This window comes from Synchiropus splendidus, chromosome 14 (assembly GCF_027744825.2).
Source record: "Synchiropus splendidus isolate RoL2022-P1 chromosome 14, RoL_Sspl_1.0, whole genome shotgun sequence".
NCBI classification, from domain to species: Eukaryota; Metazoa; Chordata; class Actinopteri; order Syngnathiformes; family Callionymidae; genus Synchiropus; species Synchiropus splendidus.
Genome location: NC_071347.1, coordinates 20199476 through 20214712, shown reverse-complemented (window position 1 = coordinate 20214712; position 15237 = coordinate 20199476). Strand labels below are relative to the sequence as shown.

General features: G+C 49.5%; 1 protein-coding gene across 1 annotated transcript; it reads right to left on the bottom strand.

Annotated features, from left to right (window-relative positions):
• Positions 1 to 247: 247 nt before the first annotated feature.
• On the bottom strand, positions 248 to 15042 carry LOC128771161 (receptor-type tyrosine-protein phosphatase beta-like). Its single transcript, XM_053886346.1, has 34 exons — positions 14851 to 15042; positions 12929 to 13297; positions 11565 to 12862; positions 11210 to 11486; positions 10009 to 10281; positions 9678 to 9941; positions 9354 to 9617; positions 9027 to 9290; positions 8689 to 8955; positions 8362 to 8628; positions 6575 to 6838; positions 6211 to 6474; positions 5879 to 6142; positions 5554 to 5817; positions 5230 to 5496; positions 4899 to 5162; positions 4561 to 4827; positions 4204 to 4494; positions 3754 to 4032; positions 3534 to 3683; positions 3214 to 3469; positions 3022 to 3128; positions 2851 to 2956; positions 2679 to 2765; positions 2586 to 2603; positions 2444 to 2525; positions 1756 to 1846; positions 1621 to 1697; positions 1421 to 1555; positions 1232 to 1354; positions 1001 to 1164; positions 649 to 784; positions 460 to 577; positions 248 to 379 (listed from the first exon to the last, which is right to left on the bottom strand). The coding sequence occupies exons 1-34, from the start codon at positions 14942 to 14944 to the stop codon at positions 357 to 359; spliced, it is 7734 nt and encodes a 2577-aa protein (XP_053742321.1). The 5' UTR covers positions 14945 to 15042; the 3' UTR covers positions 248 to 356.
• Between the last annotated feature and the right edge of the window lie 195 nt (positions 15043 to 15237).

The window sequence follows — 15237 nt, the reverse complement described above, 5'->3', positions numbered from 1 at the left end:
GCATGCGCAAGGCTTGAGAAACTCTCTTCACTCCTTTTCTTCGTTTGTTAAGCCATATAACCAGTTTCAATTCTAGCTAAAGCGTTACAGTATATTTTATGATGAATGGTTCAGAGTCATCATTGTGATGTGCAAAAATCTTACTTTATAAACACAAAATAGATGAAGAGAAGCCTTAAAACATGTTTTGAATTTGAATACATCCGTTTTTATTTTTAGTTTATATTGATAAATATTTCACAAACATCTTCAATACACATTTAAAACGATATATACAGTAGATAAGAATTTGTACAAGTAGATAAATATAGAGTTTTCTCCCAGAAATATCCAAAAGTAGAAGGAAGCATCTGCTTCTAACGTCGGTGGTCGAGCATCTCTGTGGAGCCCAAACAAAAGACCATCAGGAGATTGACCTCTTTGGCTATTGGATCCTACAAAGGACTGTGTCTCTCTCACCTCTGCGACCGCTCACATTCAGGTTCTCGTAAACAGGTCGCAGGTTCTCCTGCTCCCGCTGCAGCTTCCGTGCTCGCAGCACGTCTCGGACACACTGGTGGAGGTACGAATACTGACACTGTCCACGCAGAGACAGAGAGCACTCAGCCACACAGTCAAAGCAAAACGTTGCCTCACACACACACCCACCTCTGTCTGGACCATGTGTGAGCGGTGAAGTCGCAGGTCAAACACAGAGCCGTAGATGTCCACGGTGTCGCGAGAGTCCAGCTGCTGCAGAATCCGATCCAGGATAATGAAAGTGCCTGTCCGACCGACACCAGCACTAAAACACACGCAGAAAAGTTATATATATTATTTTTTTAAATATTTTTTAATAGCCTCAATTTGAGGAAGACTGGGTCATTTTAACTAGATTTAAGTTTGGTCCAGAGTCCTGCTTAAGGTTAGCCATGTGTTTTGGAGGGAGACGCTGGGGAAAGGGTTATGGCAATGAGAGGTCCCCACAAATAGAGATACAAACTTGTAGATGTGTGTTCACCTGCAGTGCACCACGGTGGGGCCGGATCCTGGCGTCCTGTTAACGTAGTCCCGAACGGTCCGAACAAACTGGACCAGCGAGTGTGTGGTCTCTGGGACGCCGTGGTCAGGCCACACTGTGTAGTGGAAGTGACGGACCAGTCTGTTGTAGCTCAGCTGCTCCTCCTGTCTCACACACGACGGCGCTTACAACCTTCAACATCCTTCAAACTTAAAGTTGAAGCATTCTTACGCTGCATATTCTGAACTCCCGGATTGTCCACTCGGGCAAAACGGACTCCGACACCATCTGAACGATCAAGTCTCCGTAGTAGAGAGGGTCATGGTCGAAGGGCCAGTAGTGGTCACACTTCACCTGTGTTGCACATCTACATGATCACCTTGGAAAGGTTTCTAGACGTCAACTCTTAGCTCCACCCACCCTTCCTTTCTCCACACACTGGGTCACCATGACGACATTGTGGACGTTCTGCTCCCACACCATCTTCCAGAAATCGTCTTTAGTCCCTGGCAGTGGACCCTGGGTGGCGATGTACTCACGCCGGAAGTTGTTTCCCTAAAACCCGTGACCTCTGTGTTAGAAAAGATTTGCGTGTTCGTGTGCTTCAATCGTGATCTCACAGGGATGTAGCTGGCGTTGATGTAGTCTGAGCACGGGTCGTCATCGACGTAGGACAGCTTCACACGCGTGGAGTCGTCTGGAGGGAAGCACATGCTGGTACCAACTCAGGGCGAGCGTGTTTCTATCTCACTCACAAGGAAGAATGTTGTTGTAGCGATTCTTGCCCCGGTTCTCTGGCAGCAGCGCAGAGTCCAGCGACTGGTTCCGGCCGACATCTTTCAGGTCCTGACAGTTCAATACGCAGATTCAACATCACATTCACAGACATGAGAAAAGCCTGCAGAGCACTTTTCTATTCTGGTGTGGAGAAGCTTAGATCCGAAGCGCTGGTCATGTTTACTCTGCTTTTTAACCTCACGGAATTCCCTTACATCTCAGCATCAGATGAGTCTTTAATCTGTGTGGTCAGTGGTATTAACAATACGTCTATTTTTGGGTGAGTTTTCAATAGCATTGAATTTCATTTTGAACCACTGATGCACATTTCAGGCTTTCAATGCTCTTCCAAAACAAAAGCAAAAAACTTTGTGTCCACTAGAGGGTGCACTACACACCGCTTATGTTGACTTTCCAACCCGCAGTTGAGAATTTTTGTGGGATACGTATATCAAGATCTGACATCAATGACCTCACAGATGGTCTGAAGTTGACTGCCAAGTTCCCTTTATTCTAAAACTCCACTCATGGGAAGTGAAATCTAAATATTTGTGAGCCCACTTGAGGTGGGACTAGTATGTGTGTTGCCAATTGCAGCCGCCACAAGTCTGAAATGTGAAATTCCTGACTGGAAACATCGCACAAGAGGAAAAAAAAAACACTCACCTGATACTCCTCAGACAACAGGAAGTGGGAGTCAGCCTGCAGCTTTATGTAGTGCGACTCAAAGTTCGATACACAGACAGGACTAAAGGAGAACAGGAGATTAAAGATGGACCTATTGAGAACTTTAGAAGGATCATCTTACCTGGATATTCGCCTGTTTCTGAAAAATGAAATGAACAATAGGTTGTAAAATGAACAACAACAGCCATTTTTAATGTGACTCTCCATCTCTTACCCTCTGGAGCCCGAGTGGCCCCTTAAGATTGACGGTTCTCTCCTGAGATTCATGGGAAACGTCAGTCCCACCCTCTCCTGCAGTTCCCTGAGCAGCCCACATGACCAGTGATGTCGTGTTACTCTGCTGATTTAGGTTTTTATTTTGGAGAGCAAAGCAGCGACAAACTCACCGTTTCCGGGACTTTAGTCTGCACACGAGCAGAGCGGTCACCGCCACCATCACCGCCATCAGGAACACGCCCGCACTGATGCCCTCCACCACGCCCCCTAGTGGCTCTGTTGAACCGAAAAACACAGTCATTCCTGACTTGTCCTGCCATTTGAATCTTGAGGGGTCTCACCTGCGTGGGTGACCACAGGGAGCGACATGTACGTGTCGGTGAACAATGGAAGTGAGTATTCATTCTTTCCGTCGTCGAAGAGCTGAGTAAACGCTCGAATGCTGAGTCTGCAGGGCACAGATGTCCAAATGAGCCGGAGATGTTTGACCAGCCAGGTACTGATAAATATATGACTGCAGTTCATCACTTGACCTGTAGGGGGTTTTGGGTTTCAGCGGTCCATCGCAGAACTGCTCCATGCTGCTCTGTCTGTCCAGGTTATACCGGTCACAGGTGCCCCCAAGATAGTCTGTCCCTGTCCCGAGGTTGATGTGAAAGGTCTTGCTCTCGAGTCCACTGCAGCCGCTGGAGAAGAATCCGGTCTGGTAGTATGTGACAGAGGTGTTGGACCGGTACTCATGGTACGAGGGCAGAGGGTGGGTCTGATCCGGCTGGGTTCTATCCACGGCTACTCAAACGAGACAGACAATGATGAAAAAGCAAGTTTCTCTTCAAACAAAAGCTCTCAGTACCTGAAGACTCGCTCACGACCACCGTGAAGAACCGGACTGCGCCGTTGGTGTCGCTGAACCAGCTGCAGTTGAAGCTGAACAGTATGGAGGACTGTGTGACCGCTTCAGGCTGGTCCTCCATGTGGATGCTAAAGAAGGGGACCGGCGGACCTGAACAAGATCACCGACCATCAGAAGGCGCCGGCGGGTCTTTTATCAACTGTTCAATCATGTGACTTACGGTCAATCATGGTGACCACACTGTTTTGTGCCGCCTCGCTGGTGCTGGTGTCTGAGATGACTTTGACAGAGATGACGTAACGATTGTGGGGCTCCAGCTGGGTGATAAGGTAGCCGGCAGAGTGGCGGCTGGTACGCCTGGAGTAGACCAGAGTCTTCGAGTCCTGGTGCAAACACTCGATGGTGTAGGAGTCGAAGTCCGACTCTGGGGCGGTCCAGGAGCAGGAGATGGAGGTGGAGCTTTGTGGACGGCAGTGGAGACTGAGGACTCGCTCTGGTTCTACAGGACCAGACAGACCGGTTAGGTTTCCCAGGCGGCAAACGCCTCAGATGTTGGAGGACACTTGGACCAACAATACCATCGGCAGCCCAGATATGACAGTGTCTAAGAACACATTGGGTTACAGTGAGTAAGAACTCACTGTGAAGCTAAATAATGACTGCCACCTACTGGTGCGGATGCTGCTGTGTATGGGCTGGCTAAAGGTCGGAGGAGCATCGGGCTGCGTGGTGCCGCTGACAGTGCGGAGACTGAAGTTATAGAGTCGACCCGGGAACATCCCTCGAATGATGCGGCTGCTGGAGGTGCTGATGTGGTACGGGTTAATGACGGACAGCTGGTCCCTCGGGGTCCACTGCAGGTCAAAGTCATCGTAGTCTGAGGAGATAGGGCCGATCCAGGTGACCTCTAGAGAGGTGTTGGTCACTGCCCCAAACAGTAGGGAAGTTGGAGGCCCAGGAGCTGGTGCAACAGGAACAAGGTTCAGGTCTGGGATCTTTCACTGAGGAATGTTTTCATGGTCCTTACCAGTTCTTCCCAGCTTGTTTGCGCTGTTGGTTAACACGCCGCTGCAGCTCGCCACCTCGGCTAGATAAAGACGTCCTGGTACAAGGTCGTGAAAGACAATCCGTGTGACCTCTGAACCCAGCACGTGGTTTGCCTGCACGGAACCATTTGGAGTGAAGAGCGTGACCAGATAGCTGCTGAGGTCTCCGCTTGCTTGCTCCCAGGTGACCACTAAGGTGTCTGACTTGTTTCCGCTTTGGACGCTGAGAGAGGCCACCGCTGCTGGAACTGGAGCGAGAAGGTAGAGCGTGGCGTAAAGCCAAGATGCCTCATGAGTGAAAGGCACCCAGTTGTCATACTTGTCTGTGCCCAGATCTCGGAGTTATGGCTCTGCTCCCCACTGCAGGTGACAATCACCATCCTGTACCGTGCTCCAGGTCGAAGGCCCACGAATGAGCAGCGCAGGCTGTTGGACAAGGCCCGGCGCCGCTCCTGAAGTATGTCGTCACTGTTGAACAGAGAGATGTCGTAGGAGTCGAATTCCCCCTCTGGTGGGGACCACTGAAAAGACAAACTGCTGGTGGTCTGAGTTCTGACCGACAGACCCGATACAGGTGCAGGGTCTGAAAGAGTGAAGAGGAGCATTTGAGACTCACCAAGCAACACATCTGCTGAGCCAGAGAGACTCACCGGTTCGAGCCTCAGCCCAGACACCTCTGCTCAGAACGCCGCCGCTGCTGGTCTGGACCAGAACGCGGTACTTCTTTCCTGGAGTGAGACCTTCAAACGTGCAGGAGGTGTTCCCGGGCGGCTGAGAAGACTTTCTGACCAGGACACCTCTCTCATCTAGCAGCTGCAAGACGTAGCTATCTAAGACTCCAAGCGCTTCCTGCCAGCTCGCCTGCAGGCTGCTGCTCCACATATCCTTCAGGTGCAGCGCCAACACTGCAGATGGGACTGTAAAGCACATCATCAGAGCGCTGCATTACCGCAAACACATTCATTTTATCTTACCAGTGCGACCTTCTGCCGTCTGGTTGTTGACCTGGTCGCCGCTGACCGACTGCACGGTCACTCGGTACAACTGTCCCGGCTGCAGGGAGTCAAATGTCACCTCATTTTGGTTCTTGACCAGAGAACGAACGGCCAACTGTTGATTCTTTCGGTACAAGAACACCAAGTACCCATCTGCATCTCCCGGGCCTGGAGTCCAGCTCACACCAAGACTGCTGCTGTCGCCATTGTTACTCACAGCGATGTTTTTCACCTTACTGGGAACTGAGACAAAGACAGTGGATCCAACTGTACAACACATAAGATGGACCGGCTGGATACCTACCAGTTCGACCCTCTATGAACTGGGCCCGTTGGTTCGGTCCACTGAATGTAGACACTAGAATCTTGTACAGGCGTCCAGGTGTCAGTGAGGACAGGACACACTCGCTAACGCCATTTCCCAACGTGGTCGGAGGAAACACCTTCATGTCATTGAACAGTAACTGGACTTCGTAATGATCCACGTCTCCTGAAGCAGGCTGCCAAGTCACCATAATGGTCTCAGTTCTTTGGTCCCCTACAGCCAATGACTGGACTGGGGCTGGCACTGGTGGGTTAAAAAACGGCAGTCAGGCTGGTCATAATCACGTGGTCATTCATCGGTCGGACACTCACAGGTGCAGCCATGTGTGGATGAGGTTGTCTCGTACTCTCCACTCCAGGTGCTGACCAGAACTGTGTATAGTCGCCCTGGTACAAGATTGTAAAACACACACTCATTCTGTGTCTTTGCCACTGTCTGGTTCTGGACCACCAAGTTGTTGTGTTTGATTGACACTTGATAAAAGTCCAAGTCTCCGGCGGCGTGACGCCAGTAGACCTTTAGGTAGTCGTCACGAGCGCCGTGCGATGCAGTGGGGTTCTGGACTTTGGCAGGACCTGAGTGTAGAAGAAACCATTCATAAGCCGCCGATAACCCACAGTGGGTGGAGCCAAGATATCAGCTTTTCTACTGTGACTACAGACAAATGTCGCTCACGTGTTCTCTCCTGGACCATGGTCTGGTTCTGGTACTGCCGACTACGGGAGCTGATGGAGATGTTGTAGAGACGTCCAGACACCAGAGAGTTGAAGACACACTCTGGACTTGTCCTGGAAACTGTCACCATGTGCAGCGTCCTCTCCCGATCCTTGAGAGTCACTAGGTAGTTGTCCACGTCGCCATCGGCTGGTTGCCATGACACGCTGAGGAAATCTGTCCTGCCGTTGTTGCTGACCGTGATTTCACTGACTGCTGCCGGTACTGAGAGAGAGAGAGAGAGCGACAAGGTGAGACATGCTGGACTTAAAAGCACTTTTTTGAGCTCCGTGTTACTCGGCAACAGTCATACCCCCCGCCACCAATACTGCGGTGACAGAGCTGCTTGATGTTATGAGTTATTTTTACCCAGGCACCTGTGCAGATAGTCGCAAAAATATTAGTGTTGGGTCAATTTATTGCTGAAATGTAAACTTTAATGTGTCAATGAGAAAAAATATGCCAAACTAAATAACGGAAGCGGTGCAGGTTGGGGAACGATTCTCACACAAGTCAAATAAATGTCCTGTCAGATATCAAAATGTCTTTGGGGAACACAGGAGAAAGCATTTTTTTGTAAATAATTTGAGAATGAATAAAGAAAAAAAAAAGAATGACGGAAAGGGCACTTTTCTCCTGCAGGGTAAAAAGGGCTGATGCTCGAGCACCACTAGGGGGTCTATCTGTGCGTCACTGTAACCGTGCCACTCTCGAATATTTCACCTGTATTTTTCACTGTCGAATTAACCAGAGAAAAACTGCGAAAGTTTTTGCTTAAACGTCCTTAGAGACAACAAAAGTTTCCAGCAATTTGTAGTTGAAACAATGCACTTCATCCTGGCAGGAAGTCGTCAGAGAACCTTCCTGAAATTCCAAGGAGAGAATGATAAAATAATATCCTGGTATGAGATTGAGTGAGTGTTTGTGAAACGAAGGAAAGCAACAAAGGTGTCTCCCTTTTGAGGATTCTGCTTCTGAGTATAGTGAAGTGCTTGACAACTTCAACATTACAACAGACTTTTGAAGCAGGATATACACATACAGAGTCACATACCCCACGCATGAAGACATTAAATGTAACTTTGAATGGAATGTCTGGGCGTGCCTGTTCCAGAAATATCTCTTGATCACAGGTGCAGAAAAAAAAACATCACAACTGGAAAACACAACACGGAAGACGAAGGGGTGATTGGAATTTGGAAAATTTGGAAACGGAAAAAAAATACAAAATACCACCCAGACGCGCGGAAACGGCAGCAGATGAGCAAGCGATTTACTCCCCCGGTTTAAAAGATACTGTTTATATTATCATCATACCAAAATTAAATCACAACCCTCCCACCCCCACCACCTTGACTTTCTCTCAGTCAGCTTGCTTCCACTCCACATCACAGTTCAAGTCAGATGCCATTGACTCTCTCCAAATAGCCAAATTTTTCATTGTAAATATTGAATGTTAAACATTTATCAGCTTGACCGATTTTGTAACCAATTATCGGAACAAATTCACGTTTAACACACTGCAAACCATTGGAGACAATCCTACAAGAGATGAGATTATTTGACGGGGCAAAATCGTGACACACCCCGGTTATCGCTACCGTTGCTGAAAGACACTCCCTCAAGCAGAGGGGGGTCACTCCAGCAGCTGGAACTCTGCTGGAACTGTGCTCGGAGGGGAACAATTGAACTGCTCTTACTGTATGTGTCCCTCCCCTTAATAATGGTTCCATGATGATCCTGCTTACCAGTGCTGCCTTCTGCAATGGCCTGCCTCGATGCTCTGCCTGCCCTCACAGAGATCACCACCACCCTGTAGAGGGCGCCGGGTCTCAAATCAAGAAAGCGGAAGCTTGTGGTTGTGGAGGATACGCTCTCATTTTTGATGACGCTGCTGTCGTGTATCAGCAGTACCAAGTACAGGTCCACATCCCCGTCAGGCACCTCCCACTCAGCCAGGATACTGTCGGTGGTGCCACCGTTGGAGACCTGCAGTCTGGAGACCTGAGCTGGAACTAAGAGGAAGACAGTGTGGCATTAGCTAACGGGTCATCTGAGAGCTAGATGTGTCTTACTTGTCCATCCGCTGACTGAAGCGGAGCTGTTCAGGTTGCTGCTCAAGGTTGTCACCGTGACTGTGTACAATGTCCCTGAGGTGAGTAAGTTAAAGGTGCAATCCGTGGCTTCCCAGGGGAGCAGCCTCCTGGCTGCGATGGTGCCTTGCTCGGCCTCTGTTAGGACGACTGTAAAACCCTTCCACTTGCCCGTGGGTCGCTGCCACTGAACGCTCAGTGTCGTCTCATCGGCACGACGGACCAACAGCTGCTGGACTGGCTGTGGAGCTGCAGGAGGCCAAGACAGAATCGTTCAAACTCTAGTTCCGGTTCTCCAGGTCGGATAAGCCTGAACTCACCAAGTCCTCCCTCACACTGTGCAGTCTTGCTGAAAAGGCCGCTGTGCGTTGTGACCTCCGTGCGGTAAATTTGTCCTGGAACTATATCCCGAAACACAAACTCTTTGGTCTCATGGCCCATAATCTCATCCACCAAAACAATGGACCCATTCCAGAGATGCAGGGTGTAGTTCTCCCAATCACCCTTCGGTGGCCTCCAGGTGACCCGGAGTGCTCTGTCTTCTGAGGCCGGTGTCATGGACAGAGCTGAGACTGGGTCAGGAACTTGAAAATGATATGAAATAAAAAGTTAGGTTGGAAACAGTTTGAGATTTAATTCTCATGTACCTGTAGTCCCACTTATCCTAGTCTCATTACTGCCCCCTCCTGCTCGGCTCCGGACTGACAGTTGGTATTTGCGACCTGGAATCAGATTCTTGAAAAACACTCGGGTGATGTTGGGGGTTAGGCGGACCTGCTGGCTGGCAGTGCCTCTGGCAGACATGATGGCCAGGTAGTCATCCACGCCACCTACTGGTGGGAGCCAGGATGCGCTCAGACTGTTGGAGCTGCCATTGTTCTCCAGTCTTAGATCCCTCACAGCTTCTGGGACTGGAGATGAATTGTGTTACGCTTGTCCTCACATAGAAGGCTGAGGTTTTGCTGATGTACCTGTGACAGCGTGTGTGGATGAAGATCTCTGAAGACCAACCGCTTCAGTTACCACAGTGACGGTGTATTGACTTCCAGGGCGAAGGTGGTCAAAGACAGCGGAGGTGGTTATGTTTTCAAGTCTGATGTTCTTCATCAGAACCCCATGCTGTTTCAGCAGCAGCACCCTGACTCGTTCGGTCCTGCCGGACCCGAGCCACCAGCGAGCTTGGAGACTGTCTGAAGAGGAGGACCCCACATGAAGGCCGGAGACAGAGCTGGGGGCTGCAGGGAAATACTTAGCTTCAAACAAGAATGTTTGCCATCGTCACCATCCTGACTGGACACTCACCAGTGACCGCAGTGGCCTGGACTGGGTCAGAGGTCTGGTTTCCTGCTCTGGCCACCACACTGACTGTGTACCGTGTCCCAGGTACCAGAGCGGTAAAGGTTGCCTGGGGGGTAGCACGACCAGGGACACGCATCCTGTTGGTTTCCCCAGAGAGCGAGTCTTTGTTGGTGACATCATACCAGTTGACTTGGCCCAGCGAGTGGAGCCAGGAGGCCTGGAGGGTCATCTGAGTTTGATCCACATGCACCTCCAGTCGTGTCGGACTAGCAGGTTCTGGCAGACGTACAAAAAGTGAGAGGTTGTGACAAACAACTTCTGGCACTTCTCCTGCTCCCACTGGTTCAGACTATTGTCTGCCAGACAGTTCAGCCAGTCTATATTTCATCACAAAGGTCGATGGTCAATGAGAGTGTGTCACAGAGACAGGATGAGGAAAAGAACCATGGTCACACCCAACTGATGTGAAGCGTTCGTGCGTGAGCAGCGCTGTATGTGATGTGTGTGTACGTGTGTTTCCTCTCAGGATGTTGACTTGTCTTTACTACATCATAAAATAAAGGAACAGCTTGGACAAAAAGCTACTGTGACCAGATCATCAGGCTCACTCAAACACAACCTTGTAAGCAGGAAGACAGAAGGCGGAGTCTCGACCTCTGACATGTCAGTGTTCATGGCTTTGTCACCCTTTAAAATATGAATTCCATGGGAGGAGAGGTGGGAGCTGGTAACACTACAAATCAGTATTGTAGTGTTACTGAGTTTATCATGGCCTTCTGGAGAGGACGTTGAGTGTTTGCGTTCCAGTTTTTTATGGTTAAAGTTGATGGCATTTGCCATGGAGGAATGTGTTCCTAAGGGCACTGAAGGGAACAAAGGCTTCCAACTCACTTATTTTTTCTAGTTTTCTGCCTCAAAGCAGTGGGATAGTGGATGTCAGTGACCGACATTATCAAAGAGGAGGGACATCATTGCTGGAGGAGCAATAGGAACCAGCCTTGCTTCAGATTGTAGTGTAAATTGTATTTGCTTTTTGTTCTTCAGCCATGATGTTGACAACGTTGACATGTGGTCACCATGAGATTTTCTACTTTTTGACCGCCTGGAACTTCTCCATCGTCAGCGATCATGACCAGAGAACCTTCATCTAACTTGGTCCTGGGCTGACAAGTATGTTTCATATCAAATTCTAATATATTTTCACCTGTTTGTGCGGTGGCATGACTCAGGCTTCCGTCCTCCTGGGAGACCACTGTTAGGTTGTATGCAGTTCCGGGGTCAAGGTTGAAGGCGTCGCAGGTGAACAAGTGAGTGGGCTGTGAGAGCGGCACACAGCTGGAAACATTGGTTCGATCTCCAAATTCCAGCCTCATGAGGAAATGTTCACACAAATCGACCATTGCACTGAATCGGACCCGTATGGAATCAGAAGTGGTGCTGATGTTGGAAAGGTTTGGGGCACAGTGGACAACCACAGGGTCCTGGAAGACAGAAAGCAAGTGCTTTTTTAGTAGTGAGGTTTGTGTTCATAGGTCAGTGATGTGGTCAGGAGAACTTACTGGAGTACTGCTGAAGGACCACGAAGACCTGGGTCCAAGTTTGGATGCCTGAGTGGTTGGTTGTGGGGTGGGGGCTGATGAACCTGCTGGTGTTGGACGACTGGAACTGGAAAATGCTGGACTGACTGGCTGTGGAATGGTGGGTGTTAGACTGGTGGCCGTCGGAATCGCCGTCGTTTCCTCAGCTTTGGTGGAGGTAGTGGGAGTCGGACTGCCTCGTCTTGGACCAATTGGTGGAATGGAACTTGGAGTTGGACTGGTGGTGAGTGAACTAGCAAGAGTGGCACTGGTTGGCATCAGGATGGAGTCTGTGTGGACTGAGCTAGGTGGGTTAGAATCGGCCGAGCTGGTTTCCACTGAAGTTGTTTCCATTGGACTCATGGGAAGTGCGGTCGTAGCTGCTGGACTGATGGGTGTGGGGCTGGTGGATGTGATGTCCAATATGTCTACAAGTGGGACTGACAGGTTCCATCCTGGCACCATTGTTTTAGTTATTGTTGATGTGAGTGGTGGGATTGAAGGTTTGATTGATGATGTCACTGTGGCTGAGTTAGGATTTGTGCTCGTCGCCATGGCGACTGGGTCTGTTGCCATCGTGGCTGAGTTTGACATGAGTGGTTCTGTTGGGTTATTGGTTGTTGGATCAGTGGTCAGTGGCAGACTCGAGTGTGGAGACGTGTCCATTACATATGTGGACTGTGGAAGAAGAGATGAAGGCTGGAAGACGGTGGCCGTATCGTTGGACTGAACCATGGATGTCGCTGAAGTCACACTGGAGCTGAGAGCATCTGTGTTTCTGGTTGAAGGGGCATCTTCAGGTGAGCTGTCTGATGGTGGGAAGAATGTCGACATGTCGGGCAAAATGTCTGTGTTGTGACTGACAGTCGGAAAACTGTCGGAATGTTGGGTGGATGACAGCCATTCAAACGTGGTGTCACCCGCTGCCTTGGTGCCTGTGATGGACACAGTGTTTCCCAAGCTGGCTCTTCCCTCAGTATTTGGCTGTTCTGTGTTCGAGGTTGCTGCACTCGCAGAGGCATCATCGGACACACTTGGAGACTCTGCAGAGAAAGACCTGCTTTCCGGGACAAAATGTCTGCCTGGAGAAGTGGGCCACCAGCTGACCCCGGTGGAGATATCGCCACCTCCAACAGTCGATGGTGAGGGCGGAGTCTCGGTGGCATCGAAGTTTGATCCATATGAGGGAGATATGTGACCTTGTGTTCTGGCTTCAACACTGCTGAAGGTCACAGAGTCCACAGTAGACGGGAAGTCAGTTGAGTTGGGGAGCGGAGAGTCTGGAGAGTGGGTGGGAAACAAAACTCAGTGTTAGCTGCTCAGACTTCTGTGGCTGTCTCTCTCACCTTGACAGAGTGATGAAAAGGTGTCGGTCCCTCCAGCGTCCACATCCGCTCGCGTCCAGACCGACCGGGACCTCTCACCTCCAACCGACAGATCTGATCCCAGATGGGTCAGAAAGGCACCAGTGGCAGCGGATCGCAGGGCTGTGCCGTCACACTCCCACGGCGGGGCGTCAGTGCAGGCGCGGAGACAGGGAGGGCCAGTCTGGTTACAGGGGCCCCAGAGACACAGAGAGGACTCCATGTGTTTGAGTCTGACCCTGTCCTGCCAGGCCCACTGCTGAGACGGGCTGGCGAGGTCACAGTGAGTCAGTGTGACCACCTGATGCTGAGCGTCCAGGCACAAGCTGCTCGTCCTGATGAAGAAACCAGCTGGAAACAAAGTGGAGAGTTGATCACTGCTCCGGCTTGAACAGGAAGTATGAGGCGTTTGCATAGTAGTCTGTCAGATGTGTGAGCTGAACAAGCCGTGGGCCAACAAGCAGCCATGTTTTTTATGTGCTTTAAACGAGTTTAATTTCATTTTGCCAAGTCATGCTCCTGTGTGCCACTTGAAATTAGTTGCCGTGCCAGATCTTTTCTCCAGTCATTTGGACGATGCTGAAAATTCTGTGTGCCAGTATGGGACCAAACAAAAATTTCCTCCAGAGTCCAGCCACAGATTTCTATTTCTATCGACTTCTGATACCATGGATCGACACCACATCACACGATCTGCTGAGAGCTCCACTAAGATGCACCATTAAAGATGCATAAACTACTAACACCTGACAGCTGTGGAGTGATGTTCAGGATGAGAATGACTGAAATCTTCAGTACTTGATGTCAACACTCTGGGGTCTGGGGCCACCTTCATATAAGAACCAAGGCCACAACCTGATGTTTCATCCAGATCTCCTGGATGAATCACATAGGTCAACAGTTTGTTCATTTATGTCTGTCTGTGTTCAAAATAAGTTGAAAAGCTGTGGACGGATGTCCGTTGAAATAGGACGGAGAACTAATGATTTAATTTTGGGGGTGATCCGGATCATCGTCTGGATCCAGGAATTTGTTCAAGGATTATTCATTGGCAGAGGTTTGCGCTCTCTAGTAGACTATTTTGTGGAGAAAAATCAAAATCATTTTCACAACATCAAGACAGTCCTGACATCAAAAACAGTTTCAAGGCCGTGAGACAACAGAATTCATTGCTAGGGCACGTTCTTGTTTCCTGCTGAGAACCACAGCCTTGGGTTTGAACCCTCTCACAGCCAGAGTGCAACCTATTCACCGGAGGACAAAGAGCCATGGAGCCACCAGAAATCCTCTTTTATTTTATGCTGCTTATCAGTTTCTGCCTCCATCCGAAACACGTCATCAGCAAAATGTGGTGACAGAGTCTCCAGTTTACCTGACTCCAAATGTTATTTTTATGATGAGGAAATCCTGTCTGTCATCCAGAACTAGACAGTGTGACATTACATAACATCTATAATCCAAACAGGTGGATGCTCCGAGAACAGCTCCATTGTTATCCGGCCAAATCTTCCATCAAAACCTGACTTTACTGACTTTACTCGATCAAAACCCCTTCAACTCGAATGTTGCTGCTCAAACACAAGATGATTTATCTTTAATGGAACACAAGTTTCATCCCTTTAGTTAAGATCTCATTCGTGGCCAGTAAATTGAGAAATGTTTATGTTAATGGTGATTCCAGGAAGGTTGAGGGGTCTTTTATTAGAAACCACTTGAGTCATTGATTCTTTGAGGTTACCAGAGTTCAAGCACTCAACCTAAACCCGACGTGTCCGTCAATCTCACACACAGCTCCGTCGTGTTAAAGCCAGGGTGACCTTAAAACACCTCTGCAGCACATGCAGGTCACCGAAGCAAACCAGACAGAAATATGAACCCTTCAACTGGAATCTGTCTCTACTCACAAGTGGCTGAGGTCCTGAGAAGAAGAACTAGAATCCACATTTTTAATCCTTTAATCCAGAACCAGAACCGCTGGAGCCGCAGTTCAGAAGTCATATCGCTCTTGGAAGTCCAGCAATCCTGGCGTTTTTTTGTGGCAGAAGGTGAAGTTCTAGTGGGAAGAGTGTTCTGAACCAAGTGTGAGAGGAAGTTTGTCTCTTTGGGAGGAAGCGGTCTGTGCGCAGAGCTTCCTTCTATTCAACTGTCCAGCAGGATTCATGAGGAGCAACGAAGGAGGAAATACCAACAGGAGAGGAGGAGGAGGAGGACGAGGGGGTTACATCCATGTTCTTCACTGTGAAGATGTTCCAGGTTCATCCAAACCTTGTCACCCAGCAGGGCTGTACCTG